This window comes from Boleophthalmus pectinirostris, unplaced genomic scaffold (genome assembly GCF_026225935.1).
Source record: "Boleophthalmus pectinirostris isolate CB_2022bp ecotype Guang Dong unplaced genomic scaffold, ASM2622593v1 HiC_scaffold_15, whole genome shotgun sequence".
In the NCBI taxonomy this organism is placed as follows: domain Eukaryota; kingdom Metazoa; phylum Chordata; class Actinopteri; order Gobiiformes; family Gobiidae; genus Boleophthalmus; species Boleophthalmus pectinirostris.
The window spans coordinates 6,190,812-6,215,140 of NW_026571070.1; the positions used below are offsets into that span (position 1 = coordinate 6,190,812).

Genomic DNA, 24,329 nt, shown 5'->3' on the forward strand with positions numbered 1-24,329 from the left:
TTCAGTTGTGGCGTGTAGGGAGGGTGCTGTCTGGGACCGCTGGATTGTCGGCGTGTTCGCAGTGACTCAGTTGTTCAGTTGTGGCTAGAAGTGGCACATTGCACTCGCTTTTTCGGCCCGTTCCTCCGTTCCGTTCTTCGTCGGCGCGGAGTGATGAGTGTGACTGCGGGTGTTTTTCGCTGCGTGGTCGTTGTCTGCTCCGTGTGTGTTTGTTCTGTGGGTGGTGCGGCTTTGTAGTTTACTCAAGTCGTGCTGGGACACCCGAGTGGATTCGTGTATAGGGCACTCTGTATTTTGGGGCGCATAATCGTTTTTTGATGGGGTTGGATTGTGCCTCATAGTGTGCAAAATAAGGTACATGTACCGTTACACCCCGACTTGAAACTGTTTTAAACTTTCATTTCTTGTTTTCCAGGTGATGATCTCCGCAAGAACTTGACTCCAATCCTTCACTTCTGCTGCCACATCTGCCCTGGGTCATTCCCCCTTTTCTCTCTCTTTGTCCTGTTTTTTTCTCCAATTCACCTGTCGACCATTTTGTCCCCACCATCCTCCAACGTGGCTCTCTTGGCGTCACTAGCACACTTCATTTCGGGGACGGGCACCCTACGGATCACCCAATGCTAACAAGGAACTGCCTGCTACTGTTCCTCTGGATTCTGTCCCACGAGATCTCCAGTTTGCGGCTGCCCACCACCCCACTGTCGAACCGGGTCAGGGGGGGACCGGCCAAGCCCAGGACCCCGGCCAAGAATGGGGTGTCGGGGGCCATGCAGCGGGTCAAGCGTGGGTGGGTCTGGAACCAGTTCTTCGTGTTGGAGGAGTACATGGGGTCCGATCCACAGTACGTCGGCAAGGTAAGGAACCCTTTTTCCAATGTGTTTTTTTTATACTGCAAATGGCAAATAAACTGAATGGAACTGATCTATATATACTAGTAAATATTTTGCATCTATGACAGTGTTATAACAATGGTTCTCAAATTGTGGTATGCCTACAACTGTTGGTATGTGAATGGCATCTGGTGGTACATAAACACTCTTCAGATTTAGTGTTTTGCTGAATTTAGACTAATTTTTATTAGGGGTTAGATTTATTTTGTCCTGCTTGTTGTATTTATTGGTTGTTTCTTGGTTGTGTTGTAGTCATGGTATAGTCCAGTTCTAGACCTGGTTTAGACCTGAAATAGTCCTGTTAAAGATCGGGTCTAAGTCTGGTGTTTCTTGGAAATCTTTTCTGGCAGTACATTGTGTCAAATGCTTGAGAAATACTCCTCTGGAATATCATAAATAAGTATAGTTTCAGCTGGATGGCAACGGCCTGTGTACTGAAACTCTGTGGGCATTTTTTTGTATTAAGAAAGACAGAAAATAGACAACAGAACATTATCATTACTAGGGGTGTAACAGTACAAAAATCATGGTTCGATACGTACCTCGGTTTTGAGCTCACGGTTCGGTTAATTTGCATGTTGTTTATTTGTGTTTTTATTAAACTAACAATTTATTTAACTTTATACATATATAGAAAATAAAATAAATGCAAAGTGCTGCTTGGTAATAGTAATAAGTTAAATCAAATATTCTCAAATAAGCAACAAATGTAAGAAACATTTAAAAAAATAAATAAATTCCTTGTAAACAGTTAAACAAAACTTTTCAAAAAAGTAAAGAGCAGCACTAACAGTTCCAGGATGAAGTTTTTCTCAATTTTCATATTTTTGTCCAGAAAAAACAACTTGTCCTCATCGTCTGCTGTAAATGCAGATCTGCGACAAGGGACAGAGGTCACAGGTATAGTGTCGGAATGTAAACACACACAAATTGGACAAACTCACTTGGACACAGCCCTGCACCGAATTGAACTTCCCGTAACAAAACAAGTTTGGCATGAATACATGTACCGTTACACCCCTCATCATTATATTTGAGAAAAGATTGGTTTGACAAATGTGACGTCTTAGGTACTAAAGTTCAACAGTGATGCTTTTGTGATTGAATATTACACTCTTTTTTTGAGCCTATTAAAAAAAAACACAACAACAAAAACTGCAGAAGTTCAATTGCACTGACTGAGAGCATTTTGAACTAGTTGTCTATTTTTTCATTTTTTATTTTTTTGGTACCATTAACCAGATTTGACCGGCAAAAGGCAAATTCTACCACACAATTCTGACCTACCCTCCAGCTTAAATTGAAAAAAAAAAGGAGGTGCTACACTTTGTTGGTGTGTTAATTGCTAACACATTACATAATTAGGTCACTGTGTTACATATTTACATGTTTAATTAGTCTCAGTTTCACCCACTCCCCCTTCAGAGCGCAACACAACACAATCACACAGGCATTCCACTGAACTACTGCACATCATATCAGGTTTGTGAAGTTGTAGTACATTGTTTCATATCCTGCTTTTGTATATTTATGAAAAAATTTCGAGCTCTGGACTAAATCGTGCTGCTAAACATAAGCAGGGGTTCGATTTGGGCTCAGGAGAGATCGCTAGATTACTCAAACATGCACGGATGACGTATAAAACCACTTTTCGATGAGATAACAACATTATAACATGGCAGAAGTCTCCGAAAAGTCAATTCCGCTTACACCCCCTCTTTAAACCCTGAGCGTTCTTGTTATGATGTCACATGAACCAAAGTAAAAGCCTCATTTCTCCGGCTTTTTACAGTGCGCAGGTGGTAATAAATCACACAGTAAGGAGCTATTGGAGGTAAATGGGAGAAGTTACAGAAACAGGAGGCAGACAATCTGAAGAATAATGATTGTAAAAGTTTTAAAACTAGTTTGAGGCAATGGGGTGTTTAAAACGCTCATTGTCCTTGAACAGCCTTTTGTGGAGAGCAGATTGCACTAAACCAACTTGAATAGAATAGTGAAATGTGGGTTGGAAAAAATGAAACCTTTTGTGGTTTGTAGAGGTTTTTTTTTAGTATTTTATTTAATCTAGTGCCCCTGGCCATACAAAGAATACTACAGCTCAAAACATGTACAATGGAGCCTCGTTTATTTGCAGCGTGCAGTATAAGGCCACGTGACTAGCTGTTGTGTGTATGATGTTTGCATAAATTGGCCTGGAAAAAAGACCACATATTGTAATGGCGAAGCGCTGTTTTCTACATTTTTTCTTAACATATGTAATAACACACTGTATATATGGATGGGAGGGCATCTTGCATAAATCTGGGCCAAAATAAAAGATCCAGAGTTGGCATAAAAGTCATTGCAATCAAGTCTATGGCAGCCTAAAAGTGGCATTTGTATACATATAAATTGTGGTTATCAGAACTAGGGATGGGCATGATTAGTCGACTAACTGATCATCAAATTGATCATTCCGAATTTTGTCGATTATGTTCATTTTTAATCGACAAACTGAATGTAGATTGCCATGCGTAGTGTAGTATAAGGAGACAAGGCTGCGTCTGTCACAGTCCCACGTTTCGGCTCTGGCACCTCCTTGGAGATCACTGTACCACTCAGCAAGTCCGTGCACATCAGTGTCCCGGGTATGATCGGGTTTTTAAGTATCCCGGTTTCGTCATGGTGCATGTAAACGCAGTGTCCCGGTTACTGCAACATAAAGTTGAGTGCACATGCGTCCAAAAGAGAAACACTTTTCAGTCTTTCCATTGCAACAGGAGCCAACATAAATAAACTGACCAACATAAAGTGAGTGAAATGACTTTTAAATAAAGAGCTGCACTAAACCTGCACATGTCTGATCTCTGAACACATGATGGACTGATATCATCTAGTACACAGGTGTCAAACATGCGGCCCGGGGGACAAATCCGGCCCTCCAAGACCTTTAATCTGGCCCTTGGCTAATTTTCTACAAAAATATTTTAATTCTATTTTTTATTAAAATATTGTTAATTTTCTGTGGTGTTTATCACAGCAGCGTCTCCAGCATCTCTGTACGTGGCCCCTCCCACCAGAGCAGCACAAATGAAGACTTGTCTCTTTCCAAACGCTCTTAAAGGACGATTGTTTTGACTGTTGACCGTGACACCCTCATCAGAAAAATGTCCAAAATGAGAAAAGTGGAGCCGAGTGCAGGATTTTCCAAGAAAAATTTACTTATTTCCTATTTATACAAGTTAATGTAAAACAAGTTCATGTTAAAACATTGTGTTGAAATTTTTTTTAAAGTTTCAGGTTGTTGATAAATATTATAAAATTTTGTAAAAGAAAAAAGTTCATCAATTAAAAAGATAATAGATTTGTGTTTCTCTGCACAAATATTTGAACTTATTGTTATTTTTGGGGTTTATATGACATGAGTTTTCTGATCCGGCCCCTTAGGGATCAAAGTAGGTTGGATACGGCCCCCAGACCAAAATGAGTTTGACACCCCTGATCTAGTACCTATCTCACAGGCAAAGTAAAATTCTGCTGCTGCTGAGAAAATAGTCCCTCAACATGCGACAGTTGATACGATGCAAGGTTAGTTTTATTTCAGGCATTATGCTATACCGCTTATTGTGGCTATACCGGCTTGTCAAAGCCTGATCCCGTCAGATTTCAGAAGCTCAGCAGGTCTGGGCCTGGTTAGTACTTGGATGGGAGACACTGGGAAAATCAGGTGCCAATGTGGGTGCAAGTCGCAAAAACTGCTGTTGTGTCTTTGGGCAAGAGACTTCACCCACATTGCCTAGTATGAAATTCGAGTGTGCGTGGGTGATGGTGGTGGTTGGAGGAGCCGATGGCGCAAAAAAAAGTAAAAAAGTAATACCATACTATGAAACATTCTGGATAAAGCACTAGATTCTCCATGGAAATGAACACATTTAAAACCTATACTTATTTATTGAGTAAGTATAAGTTTTTTAAATGTGCATTGTAACATTTCTGGAAGAGGATAAAGCACCTGTTTGTCTCCATGGAGATTAATAAAAGTAATGCCATACTATGAACCATTCTAGATAAAGCACTAGATTCTCCATGGAGACAAACACACATAAAACCTATACTTAATTATTTAGCAAGTATAAGTTTTAAATGTGCACTGTAACATTTCTGGACAAAATACGGCACTTGTTTGTCTCCGTGGAGATAATGTCATACTGTGAAACATTCTGGATAAAGCACTAGATTCTCCATGGAGACAAAGACATTTACCTACTTATTTAGTAAGTATAGGTTTTAAATGTGCAGTGTGACATTTCTGGAAGAGGATACAGCGCTTGTTTGTCTCCATGGAGATTGATAATGTTAATGCCATACTATGAAACATTCTGGATAAAGCATTCTGAATAAAGATCCTCCATGGAGACAAACACATTTAAAACCTATATTTACTTATTGAGTAAGTATAGGTTTTAAATGTGCACCTTAACATTTCTAGAAGAGGGTACAGCACTTGTTTGTCTCCATGGAGATAGATAATAGTAATGCCACACTATGAAACAAGCACTAGCTTCTCCACAGAGACAAACAGTTATCGTCCCCTCTTCCAGAAACGTTCCAGCGCACATTTAAAACCTATACTTACTAAATAACTATAGTCCTTGGAAATGTGATAAACAGAAAGACAGCTAAGTAATATATGAACAAGAATAATATTTAACACAGCCAGTATGTCATGTGCTATCTTTTTATAGTTTTTATAGCGTCTTCTCCTCGCCGCAAACTTTCCTAGAATACATTAGCATCCATTGGCCCCCTCTTTCTATCCCCTCACACTGATACAAGGTCCTTTATCTCCTCCTCCTGTCTCCTCTTGCACATTTTCATTTGGCCCAATGGGACTGAACCGCACTATTTTAATCCCGTAATGCCACTGCTGTAAAAACGTCAGAGTTTGTTAGTGTTTTCGGATATTAATAGCTTTGGTCGTGAGGTAGGAAAAAGAAAAAAAAAATCAAGATCGATATATGGTAATGGACCTGTGCCACCGACGCCGCTTTCGGCCGGTAGACGCACGTGACGTCGGCGTGGCGTGAGAATCAATGCGTTGGTAGAAATAAATTGGAATTACGATGTCAGTAAAGCTGTCACTACATCACGGTTACGAGGGGGAGAAGATGCTGACGCCAATGGAAAGAGAAAAGAGAGTGACTACATTTTGTTTCACTCCTCCAACCAAACTCTATGCTTTTTTTTATTTTTTATTACACGGTTTTATATTTCATTTGGGATTGGCTTTTTATAGGGCACACCTGCGGCACAACTTCACTTAAGTTATGGCTATTCTGGTCAGAGAGGATGAAAAACGTTAACATTTGCCGGTTTATAGATTTGTTTATTTTGACATAACACGCACACACACTTTTTAATTTGCATAAAGGGTGCTATTAAAAACAATAAAGTTGTTGTTGCTTCATATGCTAATTGAGAATTTCTGACGATGCACAACAATATAAGCCATAAAGTTGAAACGGATAAAATAGAATAAGCAGAGTTGGAACATGGGTGTCCAGGGAAGGTTTGATTACCGCGTCTAGCATGGCTCTCCAGTGTTATTGGGCAAAACACGTCACAGATCTTAACTTTATGCGAACGCGCGAAGGTGAAGTGGCCCAGGTGATCTCAGACACTCATTTTAACAACAACTTCAAGAAATTCTACCACTACGAACTCAATCGCAACGTGTTTCATTGTGGTGCAGACATAAAAATGAATGTTCCACAACAATGGAATACGACAAAGATATTTATTGACAATGGATCAGGGTATCTAAAAATCTTAAAAAGGTCTCAAATTTCATGTTCCTTGATTTAAAGCCTTAAAAAGTCTTAAATTATGTTGTCCAAATCTTTTCACAAAAGTCTTAAATTTCATTGACCTATTTTTTTTTTTTTTGGGATACTCAACTCTGCTGCAGTGCAATGTTAGACGGAGGAGGAAAAAAAAAAAAAAACAACATAAAATGTAATGTGAATGAACGTCTAATTTGGAGTATGCACAAACAATACTTTTTTCTGGCACTGGCGGCAGTGAGTAAACAATCAGTACAGTGAAGGAAGATGTTGGATGGATCATGGGGAAGTGTAGGTTTAATGCACAGTGGCTCTATAGATTCTAGATACAGTACGATAGTTGGTTGATCATTATTAGAATTGGATCTGGTGTTTTTCACCTGCATATTGGGTGTGATGTTGATCTTAATTTTCATTTAAGTGGTCTTAAAAAGGTCTTAAAAAGGTCTTTAAAAAGTCTTAAATTCGGGCTGGTCAAGTCAAACCTGGGGATATGCTGTGGATAGCCGTGATGGCTGGGAGGAGACTCAGGACGGGGTCTGTGTCTCAGGTGGTCAGCCCGGCCGATTTCAGGACCCCTCCTCCGTTGCAGATGAGGTCTTCAGGCTGAGGCAACGTTTCCCAAACTTTTTTTCGGAGGACCCATATTTTAAAAGTCACAAACCTTCGTGACCCAAGTCAATAGACATAAATCACAAAAATAAAGGTGGATTTGCCCTAGCCAGGCTGCTGCCCCCTAGTGCCTCCACTCGCAAAAACCCCAGAAGTGCGAGTCCGGGGACCAGCCAATCAGCAAAGAGCCATACATTCTGTGTTGGCAACGATTCCTGAGATCGAGGATTTAAAGCCAGAACAAAGAGAATGTTTGGTGAATTTTATCAAAGGGAATACATACGTCATGATCAAATAGCAGCGATTGGTTAAATAAAAAATTACCTGCCTACTGTCGAGGGAACGAATCCTAATGCTGAAAGGTCAGACGGTTAACACGAAGTGAAACCTGCTGATGAATCAGGCTACCACGCCACAACAATGGGATACGATAAAGACATTTATTGACAATGGCTGAGCGGAGACTTGGGGATGGGGTTTTGTCTCAGGTGATCAGCCCGGCCAATTCAGGACCCCTCCTCCTTTGCAGATGAGGTCTTCAGGCTGAGGGATGAACAAGAGACCCGGGTCGAGAGAACAGAGACAGATGGTGTTGTCAGAATAGGCCGTATAAATAGGGCTTGTGGGTAATTGAAGGCGTGGTTGAGCCGAGCCGTGGTTGGTTGGAGAGGAGCAGGGGGAGGTTGAGGCGTGGTCCTGCTCCTGAATCTGTCACTTATATTAACTCCCCTGGTCCAATGCATTGTTATTATTGTTGTTTGGAGGCTGTGGGTTCTTTTCTTCATTCCTACCTCTTGTGTTTCATACTGATGCTGTGTCCTTGGGCAATACTCTGGTTTTTATAAGGTTGTTAAATGGAAAGAATATGCCCAACATAACCTTTATATTGAAATAAACAAGATGACTTATATTGGTTAGGTTCGCTATAACAATGTGAAATATGTACGTGTGAGTTTTGTAACTAACTGCCACTAGGGTGAACTCCAGGGTTCCCATGGTCATGGAAAAATCATGGAAATTTATAATGTCATTTTCCAGGCCTGGAAACATCATGGAATTTTGTAAATCTAATGAAAGTTTTAGAAAAGTCATAGAATTTTAGTATCTCTTTTACTTTTTTCTGTTCAGTTTTTGTTCAGCTATTATGATTACTTCTGAACGTATGTGCCTTTTGTTTAATAGAGACGACAATAAATGCACTGACAGGATTTTGAATGTTAAAAAACTATAATACTAAACCATAAGGTGAATGGAAAGGAGTTAACATTTCATATTTAGCCCTAAAAGTCTGATCAATTCTACATATGTAGGGGCGTAAAGTCATGGAAAATTCACTTTAGGTCATGAAAAAGCCATAGAAAAGTTTGGAAATTTTTTCAGTGAAAAAGAGTGGGAACCCTGGGACTCAGACTGTATATCAGGGGTCTCCAGTGTTTTTCCTTTGGTGTGCTGCTTTTACAAAACAAAAATGCTAGAGAGCTGCTCATTTTAGTGGCCATAAGAAAGAGGGTGAGCCCCGGGGTACAGTTAGACGCCTATAAAACATAAACCATTGTCCATTTGTTAATACACAAAGTTGGGCCTACAAAATAACACATATACAATGGTAATAGGCATGTAATTAACCACATTTTTGTTATTCAGCACAATAGTATAATTGTGAAATCCCTTGACAAGCCACTTGGAAGGGGGCTGGGAGGTGACTGGTAGCTCCGGAGGTTGGAGACCCCCGTTCCCACTGTGTTCCAAAGAGGAAGTGGACATGGGCGCAATTTTTCTTTTCCACCCGAGTCCGGTTGCAGTTGACGTCTATTGAAAAACTGTCACGTCTGTCTCTGTAACTTCTGCTGTCAGACTCGTCACTCTGACCTTAAAATGTCAGTATTAACCTGCTCTACCTGATCCTGGTGATCCTGGTTTTTAGTCTGTAAATTAAGAAATGAACATTGAACAACCGACCAATCAGCTGCTTTCAATAAACTCTCTGGCTCTACATTTCATTTGGCATTTGGTTCATTTCATTTTGCAACTGAACGCTCTGGGTGACGTCACACTCCCTCAGTTCTTTTCTATAAGCAGTTTACGGACGCCAAAATCCATAGTCCCCTTTCGCACGACTTCATTTTGAACGCTGTTATGTTTACAAGTGCACTGTGTCTGCTTTCTGCCCTGCCCTCTGCCTCCTGTTTTATTATGGGATTTATATTGAGGCTTAAGACTTTTTTTAAGCAAACTCCAGTGGGGTTTAAAGCTCTGTGCTGTAATTTGGCCCTCCTGGCTTATATAGGATAATGGTAAGACTGACTTATCTGCCCCAGCGCTACAGCAATCAAGCCTGATGCCCTGCCTGTGTCTGTGGAGATGCCATAGACTAAAGCGGGGCTGGGATGGCTGGGCTCTGCTAGTTAATCTCCCCGTAATGCACTGCTCTGTGTAAAAGGGTTTGGAGCAAAAATATTCAGTTTGTGGAAGTGTCCTTAAGGGAAAACAGCTTGTGCTTCGGAATGATTGTGACGCTAAAAGGATCTAAGTTAAACTGATAATGCTCGGAAATGGGACCAAGTGGTTTCAAGGGAGTTTGAGCCACTGCTGTTGACTTGCACAGTTTGAGTATTGTCAGTGTGGAAGAAATACATGTTATTTTACAGAAAGAACATCATAGGAATATAATATAAAAGTTATTGCCCAACTGTGATCTAATACATTTGGTACATTGTCAAATATGTATGTGGTCATTTGCATATGCACAATGATACGGGTGAATTTGGGAACTAACTGTACTGATTTCTACCACCGTGTGCACCCCTTATAAACACTGATAGTAATACTAGTAGTAAGACTAGGAATTGCATGGTCTGGGTGACAGTGAATGCCGTTGTTGTGTCTTTGGGCAAGTTACTTAACCCCCCCCAGTGTCTGCGTATTCTAATGTATGAATGTACGTGCACTGATGGGCAAGTTACTTCAAAACTGTAATGTGTTATTTATGACATGTTACTGTCATTTCAGAGTAATTCGTTGCATTACAATATTTCTGTATTTAAAATTTAAGACATCACATGACTATTGCAGCACTTTCAAGTTTCTCTCAACAAAATCAGCTGTTGCTGATCGTCAAATATCAATCAGCAACTGAAGATGCCGAACTTCTGCGCCATATATGGACTGAACCAGGTCTAAACCAGGACTAAACCAGGACTAAACTAGAACTAAACCAGAGCTGAACCAGGACTGAACCACGACTAAACCAGGTCTAACCCAGAACTAATCTTGGACTAGGACTTGGAATCTAGCACCGCCCCCAAGAGAACCCCGAGCTCACGGAGCAGGGTGTCCGCAGAGCGTGATCAGGCGATGGCCGTGATTAGCCCCGTGCCGGCCCTTTCGCCCGTGGTCACCCGACGGTCTACATGGGCACACCTCCCGGCTCGTCCCGACATTCGGAATCGTAACGATGGCATTTCACCGCTGCTGATATCGTGGTGATTTTAGCAAATTTGTATGAAGAAAAACGAAAAACCCACCACTTCAAAAAAGGTTAAAGGTTAAAAAAGCATTGTAACATGTGTAACTGACATTTGTACTGAGTAAAATATAATTTTTTTTCCCCGTAATGCCACACATTACTGCATTACTGCAAAAAGCAAAGCATTACAGTAATTCCTTACATTTCCCAACACATCCCAACACTGTGTACATGTGATTTGGTAAGTGGTTCCTTGATGTGGAAAAGCAATATATAAAAATCAGACTGTTTCCCATGGGCTGTAAAACGAATGAATAAATAAAATAAAATAAACGTTTTAGTTTTTAAGTTTTTCATTGTGCTATATATTATTTCCATTGGGCTATATGTCATAGTTTCAAACTGCATAATGTTTTGTTCTCAGCAAAAGGTTAGGGAAGAAGATTTTAAGCCACTGGTGACTCAGAATAGAAACTACAACAATATATATTTATTTATATGTATTTAACAATATGTATATTTTTGGCCTTTTTTGAGCCAATTTTTTATGCAACTGTTTTTGGGTAATCGTGTGTCATGCTTCGTGTAGTATACATGGGGTAACGAGAACTGATTAATCCGAGTAACCTCACAACCAGCTCCCAATCTGCAATCGCAGGTGGCAAGAATATAAACAATTTGAAATCCTGTCGCTTCTCGTGAGGGTTTCACACTGAGCAGTGGATCGTATAGTGTGAGAACATGAATCATGAGCTGTGAACTTTTAATTCCTGGGATTTGGTCATAGAGTTTGAGCTGAGGCTGAGTGAAACAATCGAAAATATTGCACAGTGTACGCCCGGCAATACTGGTTTAAAAATAAAAAATAAAAAACTGAACCTGAGTTGCCAGAGCCTTAACCTGCAGATAGAGGGCACATCCAAGTTTCTCTCATTCTCAGTTTATGGACAGGCCCGATGTGAAAGCTCAGAACCTCCAGAATTCCCTCCCCGAGCTGCAGAGGCTGCATTAGCACTGATTCATGATTTGCTGCAGGGTTTAGGTAGTGAACATTCAGATCAGAGAGAGGTCTTTTAAGTTTAAACCAACTGGATTTGATCATTTAATCTGGCAACCCAAATCGAGCGCCCCATCATGCATTCAGATTGGATAATTGAAAACCAAAGCTCCACATAAAAACATCAGTAACTTGGTCATCATGAACAATGTTGGATTCCTGTTAGTTTGTCATTTAGACTGTGTAAAACCACGCTCTCTGCTTTTCACTTTGTAGCACTCTGTAAACTCACTATAAATTGTCTTCTCGGATAATTCCTCTGAGACTCTGGGACATTGGGAACACGAGCAGGGCATTGTGAGAGGAACTGCACGGACGAACAAGCAAGAGTTTGAAAACAAGTTTGTGTTATTTTAAGATTCTGACCTGAAGATAAAAGATGCAGGAGCATAAAGGTTATACCTGGTTTAATCAAAAGTCACTGGCTGTGACTATCCATACCCCCAGGTTAAATCTATATTGATGTAATTTTGTAGTTGTTTATGCAGCTACTTTTTCAGGTTCTTCCTCTTCGTTGTGTTTGCAGTGGAGTTTTACATTGGATTCCATCTTCAAAACTGACAGACGATCAATCAATAGCTCTTTGTTTTGTCCCTGAGGTGTAATTTAAGCACAGAGAGCAGTAAAGTACAATAATAAAAGAAAAACTCAAAGAAAAGTGTCCGTGCAGCTCATGTAGGGTCGTCCCTTTGATCAGTGTCAGGGCAGTTTGAGGGGAGTAACAACCCCCAAGACAAAAGTGTCCTTCCTCTGTGTCCTGCACCATCACGGCAGCCTCCAGGGGGCGCCAGGTGAGCTCTGGAAACACTACAGGAAAGCCTCTCCTAAGCCTCTCTCTCCCGTCTGTTGTTTTGGTCGATGATATGAGCCATTCCCTTGAAGTGTTTCCTCTGGTCTTCTGCCATGTTTGGTGTAGAGAGCCTGTTGAATTGTCATGAAAAAGTCTGTAGCATTTCAGAGTGAGCTGGATATTATTGCTATCTCCATGCAGAGTCGCCATGGATACAGAAACTGCTCAAATTACACAATCCATTAAATCCATTAGTCTTTAACCTTCCTTCTTTGAACGGCACAAGCTGCACTTCTTGGTCGGTCAAAATCCCCAAATTTTAAGGTAACAATTCAAGATAAAAAAAAAAAAAAGTTTAAACATGACCATGGCAACCTTGGTAACTAGACTAGGGAATGTAGGTGAAGTGTCTTGCCCAAGGACACAGTGGAAATATGCATAATAGCTCTTTTAAAGCTCAAATGAAAAATTGGTGATTGTCAAACCAAACGTGTCTCATGTGCAGCTGCATTGTGATTTTAATTGAACTTCTGTGGAGACATATTTGCAGTTTGTTGAATGTGTGGCCAAATTGACTGAAGAATAATGGAAATTGTGCAATGACTAGATTGTGTAATATGTTGGACTGTGCGACGAATAGAGTGTGCAATAATTGGAACTGTGCAATGAATGGGGTGTGCAATAATTGTGAACTGTGCAATAATGGTAACGGTGTAATGAATAGAGTGTGCAGTAATGGGAACTGTATAATAAATGCAATGTGCAATAATAGGAACTATGCAATGAATGAAGTGTGCAGTAATTGGGAACTGTGCAATAATGGGAACTGTGTAATGAGTGGAGTGTGCAATAATGGGAACTGTGTAATGAGTGGAGTGTGCAATAATCGGAGCTGTGTAATGAGTGGAGTGTGCAATAATGAGAACTACAGTGAATGCAGTGTGCAGTAATAGAAACTGTGCAATGAATGGAATGTGCAATAATGGGAACTGTGTAATGAGTAGAATGTGCAATAATCAGAACGGTGCAGTAATGGGAACTGTGTAATAAATGGAATGTGCAATAATGGGAACTGTGTAATGAGTAGAATGTGCAATAATCAGAACGGTGCAGTAATGGGAACTGTGTAATAAATGGAATGTGCAATAATGGGAACTGTGTAATGAGTAGAATGTGCAATAATCAGAACGGTGCAGTAATGGGAACTGTGCAATAAATGGAGTGTGCAATAATGGGAACTGGGTAATGAATGTAATGTGCAACAATCCAGTGTGTTTACATTCATGTTGTGTCATGTTTGTTTATTAACATGCTCTGTCCCAATCTAATAAATAAATACATAAAAGATAACAAGTAGAAGTGTGATGTATCCCTGAAGAAAATATAATAGTGTAACAAAATTATGTCACAAACACGATCACCTGAAAGTCCAATTATCCTCCCAAAAGCACAGAGAAAGTACCCATGAAAATATTGACTCTAAAAACAGCATTATTCTGTTGTATCATGTACTAAGCGATAAGTCTAGGTGCTGTTTGAACCACTGAGCTTTTGGTTTATGGGCAATCGCAAAAACTTACTGCTTTATATTCATACATATTCACTCCCTACCTCTTCAAAAATGCTAAAGAATTCCACCATATTCAACTGCTCTTTCTATTTCTGCCCACTTTGCTTCCGTTTAGTCCTGATCCTCCATGCTGTGTTTTGTCCCCTCCTTTACTTCCAGTCCACAGTCGCACACAGGGTTCACGAGCCCCATGTAGCGAGCTGGTCCTCCACATTTATCACTGCCTAATTGTAGTAATATATTCAGAGTGCAGCGTAAACACGATTTCCATTTAGTGCCCTGACAGGACCTGGCTCTCCTGGACTAATGCTGTGGACAATTATATGGCTCTCAATTAGCTCCATGCATCTGCAGACAGAGGGGCTGCTGTTTAACCCGTGGGGAATCGGTCTCACATCTAACGCAACTCCAGGGAACATACATGGTTCTCTTGTTAATGCATTTAAACGTAAAGATTTTAAATGCACTTTTAACTGCGTTTTTACAGTTTTTAATGATATTCTTACTCAATGTTTTTAGAGTGAATTATGGAAGTTTGAGTGATGTTGTGTTGCCCCACATTTGAGGCTTCAGCGCGCAGATAATTACGGTTTGCCCCCATCTCATATCCCCGCCCACAGCCCTGTATTTACACGTGAACACAGGGTTTTAATATTTTAATGTACCGCCTTATCCAGTCACCAAGTTCCGGAAATAAGGCGATGTTCAGACTGCAGCCTGAAGTGACTCAAATCAGATTTTTTTCGCCCCTATACAACCTGTATCTGATCTTTTAACATTTTTTCAAATGCGACCCAGGTCACTTGGATATGTGTTCCAAAAACCGATACAGATCCGATCTTGTGACATGCGACTTCAGTCTGAACGGCCAGGTCACATTCATCCCACCTACACGCTCACAAATGTACACAAACATTCTTCTCGTCATATGAAAACTGAGTGAGTGAAGCAGCAAAGCACATATCAATCCCACCACTCTTGGCTACAGCTCTACACCCACACGTTCCTTCCTACGGACACTGCTCCCACAAAACGCCATGACCATAAACCTTGTCCTTCTCCTTCTCAGTCTCTTTGATAAACAAATAAGCTCCATTACGACAGCAGCTTCAAAATCTCCAGGTGCTCAATGCCGGCGTCCATGTTCAGGCTCTTTCCGTTAACACTGAGCACGCTCACTTCGTGTGACGTCATCTTGTCCTCGAATGCACATGTGGGACACTTTTGGGGCATTTAAAGTTCACACTGAAGATCACATACAAGTCGTATTTATTTGGAATTGTGAACAAGCTTGCAAAAAAATTGGATTTCACAAAAAATTCGAATTGAGCATCTAAGCCTTGCAGTCTGAACGTAAATGTCTCCATGGAGATGATATAAGCCATAGTATAGCTTTATGCCAGTGTATCTTATCTTACATGTACTCAACAACACGTTTTGGCTTTTTTAAACATGCATTGTTATGGTGAGCGGGGTTACTTCTCCAAAGAGCTGACCTGTGACCTGTTCTCGTGTTACCTACTTGTCTCCATGCACATATAGAATAATTTAATGCCACACTTTGATAATTGATGACTTTGATTTGAAAAGAATGTAATTTTTTTTTAATCTGTGATAAGAGCAGGGTTTATATTAGATTTATCTTTTTCCTGTTCCTTTTGTTCATGCAGTAAAGACAAGGCAAATAATGGTAGAAATATGTATTTATTGTCAGATTTATTTTAAAAAATGTGTTGTTGTTGTTGTTCTCTTAAAATTTTTGCCAACAAAATAATATCATGAGCAATAAATAAATAAATAATAATAATAATGATTGACAGAACATAGGGTTAGGTCCTATATCGCAAGAAATAATAACTTTAGAACAATTTAGGCAAAGAAAACTCACAAATATAAATGCGAGGTTGCTGTTGTAAATGAGAATTGGTTCAGGATCGACTTACCTCGGTGAATAAAGTTCAAATAAATAAAAAATAAATACATGAATTGAATAGAAGAATTCAAAACAATGCTATTTATTTTTTATTTTTTTAATTTGTGAAGAATTTACCACCTTTCACTACAACTTGAAATACTTCTTCTCTACTTCTCTCTCTCTTTTTTTTCTTTTTTTTTTTTTTTTTCTTTTAATGTAGTGTTTCTCATGAAAAACTCTGTATCTGAACTAAAGTCAACAACTATTATGATTTTATCCCTCGGGCCACACAGCCAACCAGCATGTTTTATATTCACAGACTTAAGAGATTAATATTATTTGTATTTATAGCCTAAGGTCGCCCTTGTAAAGTCGTGGTAATATGTATTCAAAACGATCTCTTTCATAACCATTATTTTCTACTGTTGCTGTAGGACTTGGATCGTCGTTTTAAAACAGATTCAAATCGACAAGCAGCTTTGTTTACTTACTTCTTGCTCCACAAATCAAGTCTCATATCTCATTTGCGTTTCTATATTGCCCTCGTAAAGAGAAGAAACATGCGATGTGTTCAGGTGCGCGGCGTTAGAGTGGGAATACTCAGAATCCTATATGAAATGCGGCTTTGTTGTTAGCAGCTGTGAAGTCCCTTGATCAATCTGGAGTGTTTCATCAGACTTTAAAGTGGTCTTTTTTTTTTTTTTTTTTTTTTTTTCTGAGGCGCGTTGCAATTAAGTTCTCCACAGAAGCCAGTGTCACACGCTGGAAGTGTGGCTCCAAACGTGAGACAAAACATCATCACAATTATTTCACAAGAAAAACACTAACCCAAGGTGCATTTGTGACAGAGTGAGAGACATAAAAAAGCACGTGGGCTCATCACTGTTATTTTTAGCCTGTATTTAGTGTGGAATGTTAAAAGCAAGCACATTCTTCATTTTATTTTATTTTATTTATGTTTTCACTGCAGCTTTGTGCCTAAGAGCGTGTACAGCTGCATTGTCACCTCGCTTCCCAAGCAAAAAGCCATCTGTGTGTAACTTCCTAGATAGATTAGTTTAATGCCACACTGTGGAATATTGCAGTTTCCATGGAGACGAGCAGGTGGCGTGCCCTTCATCGGGCCGAGTTATGAGTCAGGTCTGTGGAGATGCAAGCCAGCCCTCTCACAGTAACGTCGCGTGTTTTACAAGGTTTGTCAGAGCAACAACCAAAAAGAAATAAATGCTTTCGCTTTAGTGTATTTGTGGGCTGGAAAGTTACATGGTGGGACTTTAAGTGATCTTTTTTCTGAATAAGTTGATTTTAGTTACTTGGATGTAGTAATCAGGACCAGCCATGGACTTGAGATCGACCTCGAAACTGTTTTTTTGAGGTCTTGGCTTCTTCTCGGACTTAACCAAGTTTGGACTTGGTCTTGTCTCGGTCTTGAAGGAGTTTGTACTCAATCTTGTCTCGATTTTGGAGGCGCTTGGACTCGGTCTTGAAGGTGCTTGGACTAAGTCTAGTCTCGGTCTCGAAGGCGCTTGGAAGTCTTGGTCTTGAGGTGCTTGGAAGTCTGAAGGCGCTTGGAGTCTCGTCTCTTGAAGTCTTGAGTCTTGACTCTCTGAAGTCTCGGTCTCGAAGGCGCTTGGACTCAGTCTTGTCTTGCTCTTGAAGGTGCTTGGACTCGGTCTTGTCTCGGTCTCGAAAGCGTTTGAACTCGGTCTTGTCTCGGTCTTGAAGGCGCTTGGACTCGGTCTTGAAGGTGCCTGGACTCGGTCTTATCTCGGTCTTGAAGGAGTTTGGACTCAATCTTGTCTTGACTTTGAAGGTGCTCGGACTTGGTCTTGTCTCAGTCTTGAAGGTGCTTGGGCTCAGTCTTGTCTCAGTCTTACAGCTGCTTGGACTCGGTCTCGAGGTCTGATACTCGACGCGTGACGCGTGATAACATAGCTTTCTAAAAAAAAAAAAAAAAAAGATATATATGCGCTAAAATAACTAAAAATACAAATAAATGTTGAAAGTTACAAAGATGGTCTCGGCCTCGGGCTTGTCTCGGTCTCGACCCTCAGAGATCTTGGTCTTGTCCAGGACCCTGTGGTCTTGGACAGGTCTTGACTTCTGTTAGTGTGGTCTTGACTACAACACTATTGGACACTTAATTTCATATTTTATCACAACTTCCGCCGTTTTTTGACTACTCAACGATTCCAAAAGTCCAGTGCAATTATCTTATTTATAATACGTAGAGGCGGGGTCTAGAGGTATAAGGAACATTCTGATTGGTCTAAAATACTTCAAACACCACCCCCTACGTGTTTGTAATCAGCAACCCCTGACTGTACTCAGTGCAGTCTTTTGTAATGTCACCAGCTACTTGAAATGCCCACTGGAGGCAGCACAAACTTCGATTTAGGTGTTTTTTGACTAGAAAGCTGCAAATTTAGCTATAATTTGTACTAAAGTTCTACAAAAAAATGACTAGAAACAGTAGACGACGCTATTAAAACACCACATAGTAACTAAAAAGTGGATTTATGATTTGTTCTGCTTTAACTGCTCACTATTACACTGTTATTATCTCCCACAACTTACTTTGGCATTGTAAACCTTTTTTTCTATAGGCAGCAATATAGCCTCAGAGCTCTGTGCCGGCGGATTCTAAAATAGCACAGATTCCTCGCGTCGACTGTGATCTGATTTGTGGGCGGTGTGTCTCTGTAGTGCTATAAGTCTTCATTTATAATGGGATGTTGTGACACTTTTTCACTTCATCCAAAAGTTGTAGCACTTTTAAATCCCGCACTTGAGCAGAACCTGTCTCTAATTAACCACAAAACCCATTCACACTCACAATGGAGCAAATAACGATCACCACAAATCAAATACTGAAAATTAAAGGCCCCGTATCTGATTTTCCCCACGTATCTGAGCGAAACATGCATCTAATTAACGCAATATAGTCTAGTTTTATATTGATCACGAACTAGTAATGCAACTAGATCATTTGAATAAGTTTCACAAACTTTCGAAAATGTTGGATTGACAGAAATGAAGCTTTCCTGAATAGCTTTAGAATGATCTTGAGCTGTTTCTGAACAAGTATAAGTGCACATAGACTAGTATGGAACCTACCTAGACCACTGAGGGATTACACAGATATAAGACCACATGGGAACAGGAAAGAAAGTACCGTACTTTTTGGACTATAAGTCGCACTTTTTGTTATGGTTTGGGTGTTTCCTGCGACTTATACTCCGGTGCGACTTATATATCATTTTGCTTTTTACACTGACAGCCACAAGAAGCTCTAGTCTTGTGTGTCAGTATCTGCTCCTCCTATTACTCCTGTACTCCTGAACTCATGTCTCCTGCAGAAAAAGCCGCTGTCCTGCTGCAAGTAGCGAAATATGCAGCCAAAAACGGTAATCGAGCAGCAGAAAGAAAGTTTGGAGTGAGCGAGAAACTTGTGAGGGACTGGCGAAAAACGGGGATGGAGAACACAGCTTCACGGGAACTGGGAGGATGCACCATGCAACTTTCCTGGAAGCCACTGGATGGATGGACGAAGCCTGGACTTCAGTGACACCGAAACCATCCTGTCGGGATTCAGAAAGTCCGGAATAATCTAACTGGAACTTTATGCTGAGTCTGAAGGCAGCTACAGCGCTCTGTTTACCTCTGGAGGTCGCAGAGTTGCTCAGAAGTGACACCGAGGATGAAGAATTGAATGGATTTAGTGATTTGGAGTGAGATGGAGAGTTTGTTAAACTTGTTCTGTTCTGTTGTTTATGTTATAGTTTATCTGAAGAACTGTTCATATGTGACGTTAACAGTCTGTTGTTCTCTCTTCTATTGTTATTACTAGAATTTGACTTTCAAGATGAAATGTCGGTTCCTGGTCTCTGATTTTATAAAATACATTTCGCTCAAAAACGTATAGTCCAGTGCAACTTACATGTGTTTTTTTCTTTTGCATTTTTTGGCTGGTGCAACTTATAGTCCGGAAAATACGATACTATGATTTAATGTTGGAAATCACATTCTAGAGCAGGGGTGTCAAACTCATTTTGGTCCGGGGGCCATATCCAACCTACTTTGATCCCAAAGGGGCCGGATCAGAAAATCTCATGGAATATAAACCCCAAAAATAACAATAAGTTCAAATATTTGTGCAGAGAAACACAAATCTATTACAGAAATTTTTTTAAAGACCTTTGAAACAAAACATTTTTAAACTAAAAATCTTCTTAAATGAACTCTTTCTTTTACAAAATATTATATTATTATGAAGAACCTGAAACTTTAAGAAAAATGCAATTTCAACACAATGTTTTAACATGAACTTGTATGCAAATAGGAATAAGTAAATTTTTCTTGGAAAATCCTGCACTCGGCTCAACTTTTCTCATTTTTGACATTTTTCTGATGAGGGTGTCACGGTCAACAGTCAAAACGATCGTCCTTTAAGAGCGTTTGGAAAGAGACAAGTCTTCATTTGTGCTGCTCTGGTGGGAGGGGCCACGTACAGAGACGCTGGAGACGCTGCTGTGATAAACACCACAGAAAATTAACAATATTTTAATTAAAATATTTAAGTAGAAAATCAGCCGAGGGCCAGATTAAAGGTCTTGGAGGGCCGCATCTGGCCTTATGTTTGACACCTGTGTTCTAGAGTTTGTTTTATTGTCATTTTCTTTCTTCTGTTTCTTAGTAAATCATATCAAATTGTGAAAACTAGTGATAATAAAACTGCACTCTGGTCTCTGAAAGTTGTTTAACCCTTTTATAAACTCATCACGGTGAATATTTAAGATGTTCAGAATGCATAAGAAAAGTGAGGAACAACTTTGAACCACTGCACAGTTTAGTTTTTTCCACATTTTTAAGACGGTAAAAAGTAGATACAGCATCGTTAAAGGTGCACTTTGTAACATTTCTGGTGGAGGATTTGTCAAAAAACTGAGGATCTGTCAACAAAAACCTTGATCAAGAAATTAAATAAACCTTTCTATCTTCATGGAGACCAAACCAGACCAAGTTACAGGTCAGATCTGTGGAGAGACGACCCCGCTCACAGTCAGAATACATGTTTTTCTAAGTAAGTTTGAGCTATAAAACCTCCTGTAATTGAATAAATGCAAATGTAGAACTGTTTAATGTCATACTGTGGAACATTCCAGGCAGAGCAATGACATCTCCACAGAAACAAGCAGGTGACGGAGCCCGAGCCAAAAAGTTACAAACGTTATTACACTGTTAAGATCTGACTTATTTCACCCAAGGCTTCTAATCAGCGTGGGCCCGTTGTGGATTTAAATTCTGTCCACCAAATAGACGTTTTAATCTATTTGTGTTTGATTAGAAGTTGGACAATAGCTTTAAGGAAGACAAATAATATGAAATACAGTATGTGGGGAAAAGCCTGCTCCAGTGTCATTAAAACCGAGAACAATTATAATCAGAAACGGATGAGCACACATTGGCTACTGGGGAGGTGGTGTCACAATAATCAAAAGAACTGCGTGCATTTTAATTAAAGAAAGTTCCAGTTCTGATGAGGAATGTTATGGTCTTTGATTCTTGGTTTGAACTGTGTAACTAATTCAAGCCAAGGCTATGTTTAGACCTGGGTTAGATCTGGTTTGGACCTGGTTTAGACCTGGTTTAGTGCAGCTTTTGTGGGGTGTTCTTAGTGTGCAGAAGTCAGTTTGATCTGGTCTAGTTTAGTCCAGGGTTAGAACTGGTTTAGACTGGGTTTGACCTGGTGTTAGTCCTGGTGTTTAGTCCTGGCTTAGTCCTGGTTTAGTTCCTGTTAAGTGCAGCTTTTGTGTGCAGTGGTCGGGATCTGTCAGAGGTGGTTTAAACCTGGTTTAGTCCTGGATTAGACCGGGTTTAGTCCGGAGTTAGACCTGGTTTAGTCCAGTGTTACACCTGGTTTAGTCCTGGGTTTGACCTGGGTTAGACCTGGTTTAGTTCTGGGTTAGACCTGGAGCCCAGTGGTCACTATCTGAGTTCTTTTCAACCTGGTTCAGTCATGGTTTATTTCTGGTTTAGTCCTGGGTTAGTCTGGGGTTAGTTCAGGGTTTGACCTGGTTTAGTCCTGGGTTTGACCTAGTTTTGCCCTGGATTTGATCTGGTTTAGTCTTGGGTTACACCTGAAGTCCAGTGGTCACTATCAGAGTTGTTTTTAACGTGGTTTAGTCCTGGGTTTTATTTTATTTTATTTTTTTGTCCTAGGTTTGACCTTGTTTTGCCCGGGGTTTGACCTAGTTTAGTCCTGGGTTAAACCTGGTTTAGTCCTGGGTTAGACCTGGAGTCTAGTGGTCACTATCAGAGTTGTTTTCAACCTGGTTCAGTCCTGGGTTAGACTTGGTTTAGCTGTAGGTTAGAGCAAGTTTAGTCCGGGTTTAGACCTGGTTTAGCTGTAGGTTAGAGCAAGTTAATCCCGGTTTTCTCAGACACTATGTGTGCTGCTCCTGAGACAAAACAAGATCAGAACTAGACCAGTACTAGACTAAAACTAGACCAGGACTAGAGCCAAATGACATTAACACTGAATTCTTGATTTGCATAACAGACAGAGACAACCACCAACCCAATGTGTTACAAATGATGTAATAATGCAAATGTATTCGCGTCAGATCATACTGCAATGTCAAGTCTAGCATTAGTTTATTTTACTATTACTTTTTACTATTTACTATTACTATTTAGACTGGGTTTAATCTAGGGTTAAACTGGGTTTAGTCCCTAGTTAGACCTGATTTAGTCCAGAGTTAGACCTGGTTTAGTTCAGAGTTAGACCTGGTTTAGTACAGTGTTACACCTGGTTTAGTCCAGTGTTACACCTGGTTTAGTCCTGAGTTAGACCTGGTTTAGCCCTGTGTAAGTCTTGGTTTAGTCTTGAGTTAGATCTGGTTCAGTCCTGAGTTAGATCTAGGTTAGTGCAGTATTAGACCTGGTTTAGTTCTTGATTTAGACCTGGTTTAGTCCTGAGTTAATCCTGGGTTGCAGTCGTCAGTAATCAGCGATGCTTTCAGCCTGGTTTAGTCTTGGTTTAGACCAGGTTTAGTACAACATTTAGGGTCAATAGGTGAAAAAAATGTCATCTTAAAAAAAAAAAAAAGAACATAAGAACTAATAAAAAAGTGATTATACTTCTGTTAGAGGGGTTAGTACATGGAACAATCTGAGTGATGATATGTTTTGAAAGATACAGAGCTCTGGAATGAATGAATTATGCATTAAATGTGGTTTGTTTTCATTTATATTCTATCTCTATTATGTATACAGTAAGTCATAAGTGAAATTGTAAATGCAAACTTGCTGTTCATTTGCTGCTTTTCTTTCTTTCTTGGAATTCTGTCATTGTTGTCAAGTACTTTTTACTTCAGCCTAAACCCTTTCGGTCATGATTCACGGGGTTGTAGTCTATGTTTTGTTTAGTTTTGTTTTGTAGAGCTGCAAAATGACTGAATAAACTACTGCTGCTACTAAAATTTTCAGTCTGCATTGGCTCAATTAAAGTGATATATTGTCACCGAAATTCTTTTTGCTCGTTCTGAGAGAAATAGGCCAAAATACATAAAAATATAATCCATTACAGAGGAACATTATAGACACAAATTATCAACAATTTAATTACTTATGCTCCCATCCAGACACTTGCATTACAAATATGTCATTAGTTTTTAATTAGCAAATAATTTTCAAAATATAAACGCACCCATGTGAGGAGGTGACTTGTAATTTCAAGTTGAGCTCTAATCTTTTAAGGTCTTTTGTTACGTGGAATCGACTCTTGTGTGAGTTGAATGAAACAAAACACAACTCGAGGTGTTTTTTTTTATCAGAAAATAACATTGAACAAGCCGGTGTGAGATAGTATTTTGACCCCCGCAGTATATTGACCCTGGGATCAACATACCGCTGTAGTAAAGTGACCCCCCCATAGGATTTTGACTCCCCTTAATTTTTTCTTCAGTAGTTACTTATCGTTATTTCTCATGTAATTAACTTTTATTATATACTGCTACATATTCACTTTCTTTTAAGATATTTTAAGGAATGTTTTGATGTATGACGACTTGGTATTTTGTGTAAATGTAACGTATTGTTAAAATCGCATATACATAGTAATCTTGTCACTTTTTATATTGTATTTTACATTGTTATGGTTTTTAGTTTGCTATGTTCAGATAATCCTTAATCATAAT

General features: G+C 39.7%; 1 protein-coding gene across 1 annotated transcript in view; it reads left to right on the forward strand.

Moving 5' to 3' along the window:
• The first annotated feature begins 620 nt into the window (after positions 1 to 620).
• LOC110175540 (cadherin-12-like) overlaps positions 621 to 24,329 on the forward strand; it is a 458,088-nt gene continuing 434,379 nt past the window's right edge. The window contains 1 exon segment of the mRNA XM_055150970.1: positions 621 to 857. Within this exon segment, the coding sequence (XP_055006945.1) occupies positions 621 to 857 (237 nt within the window).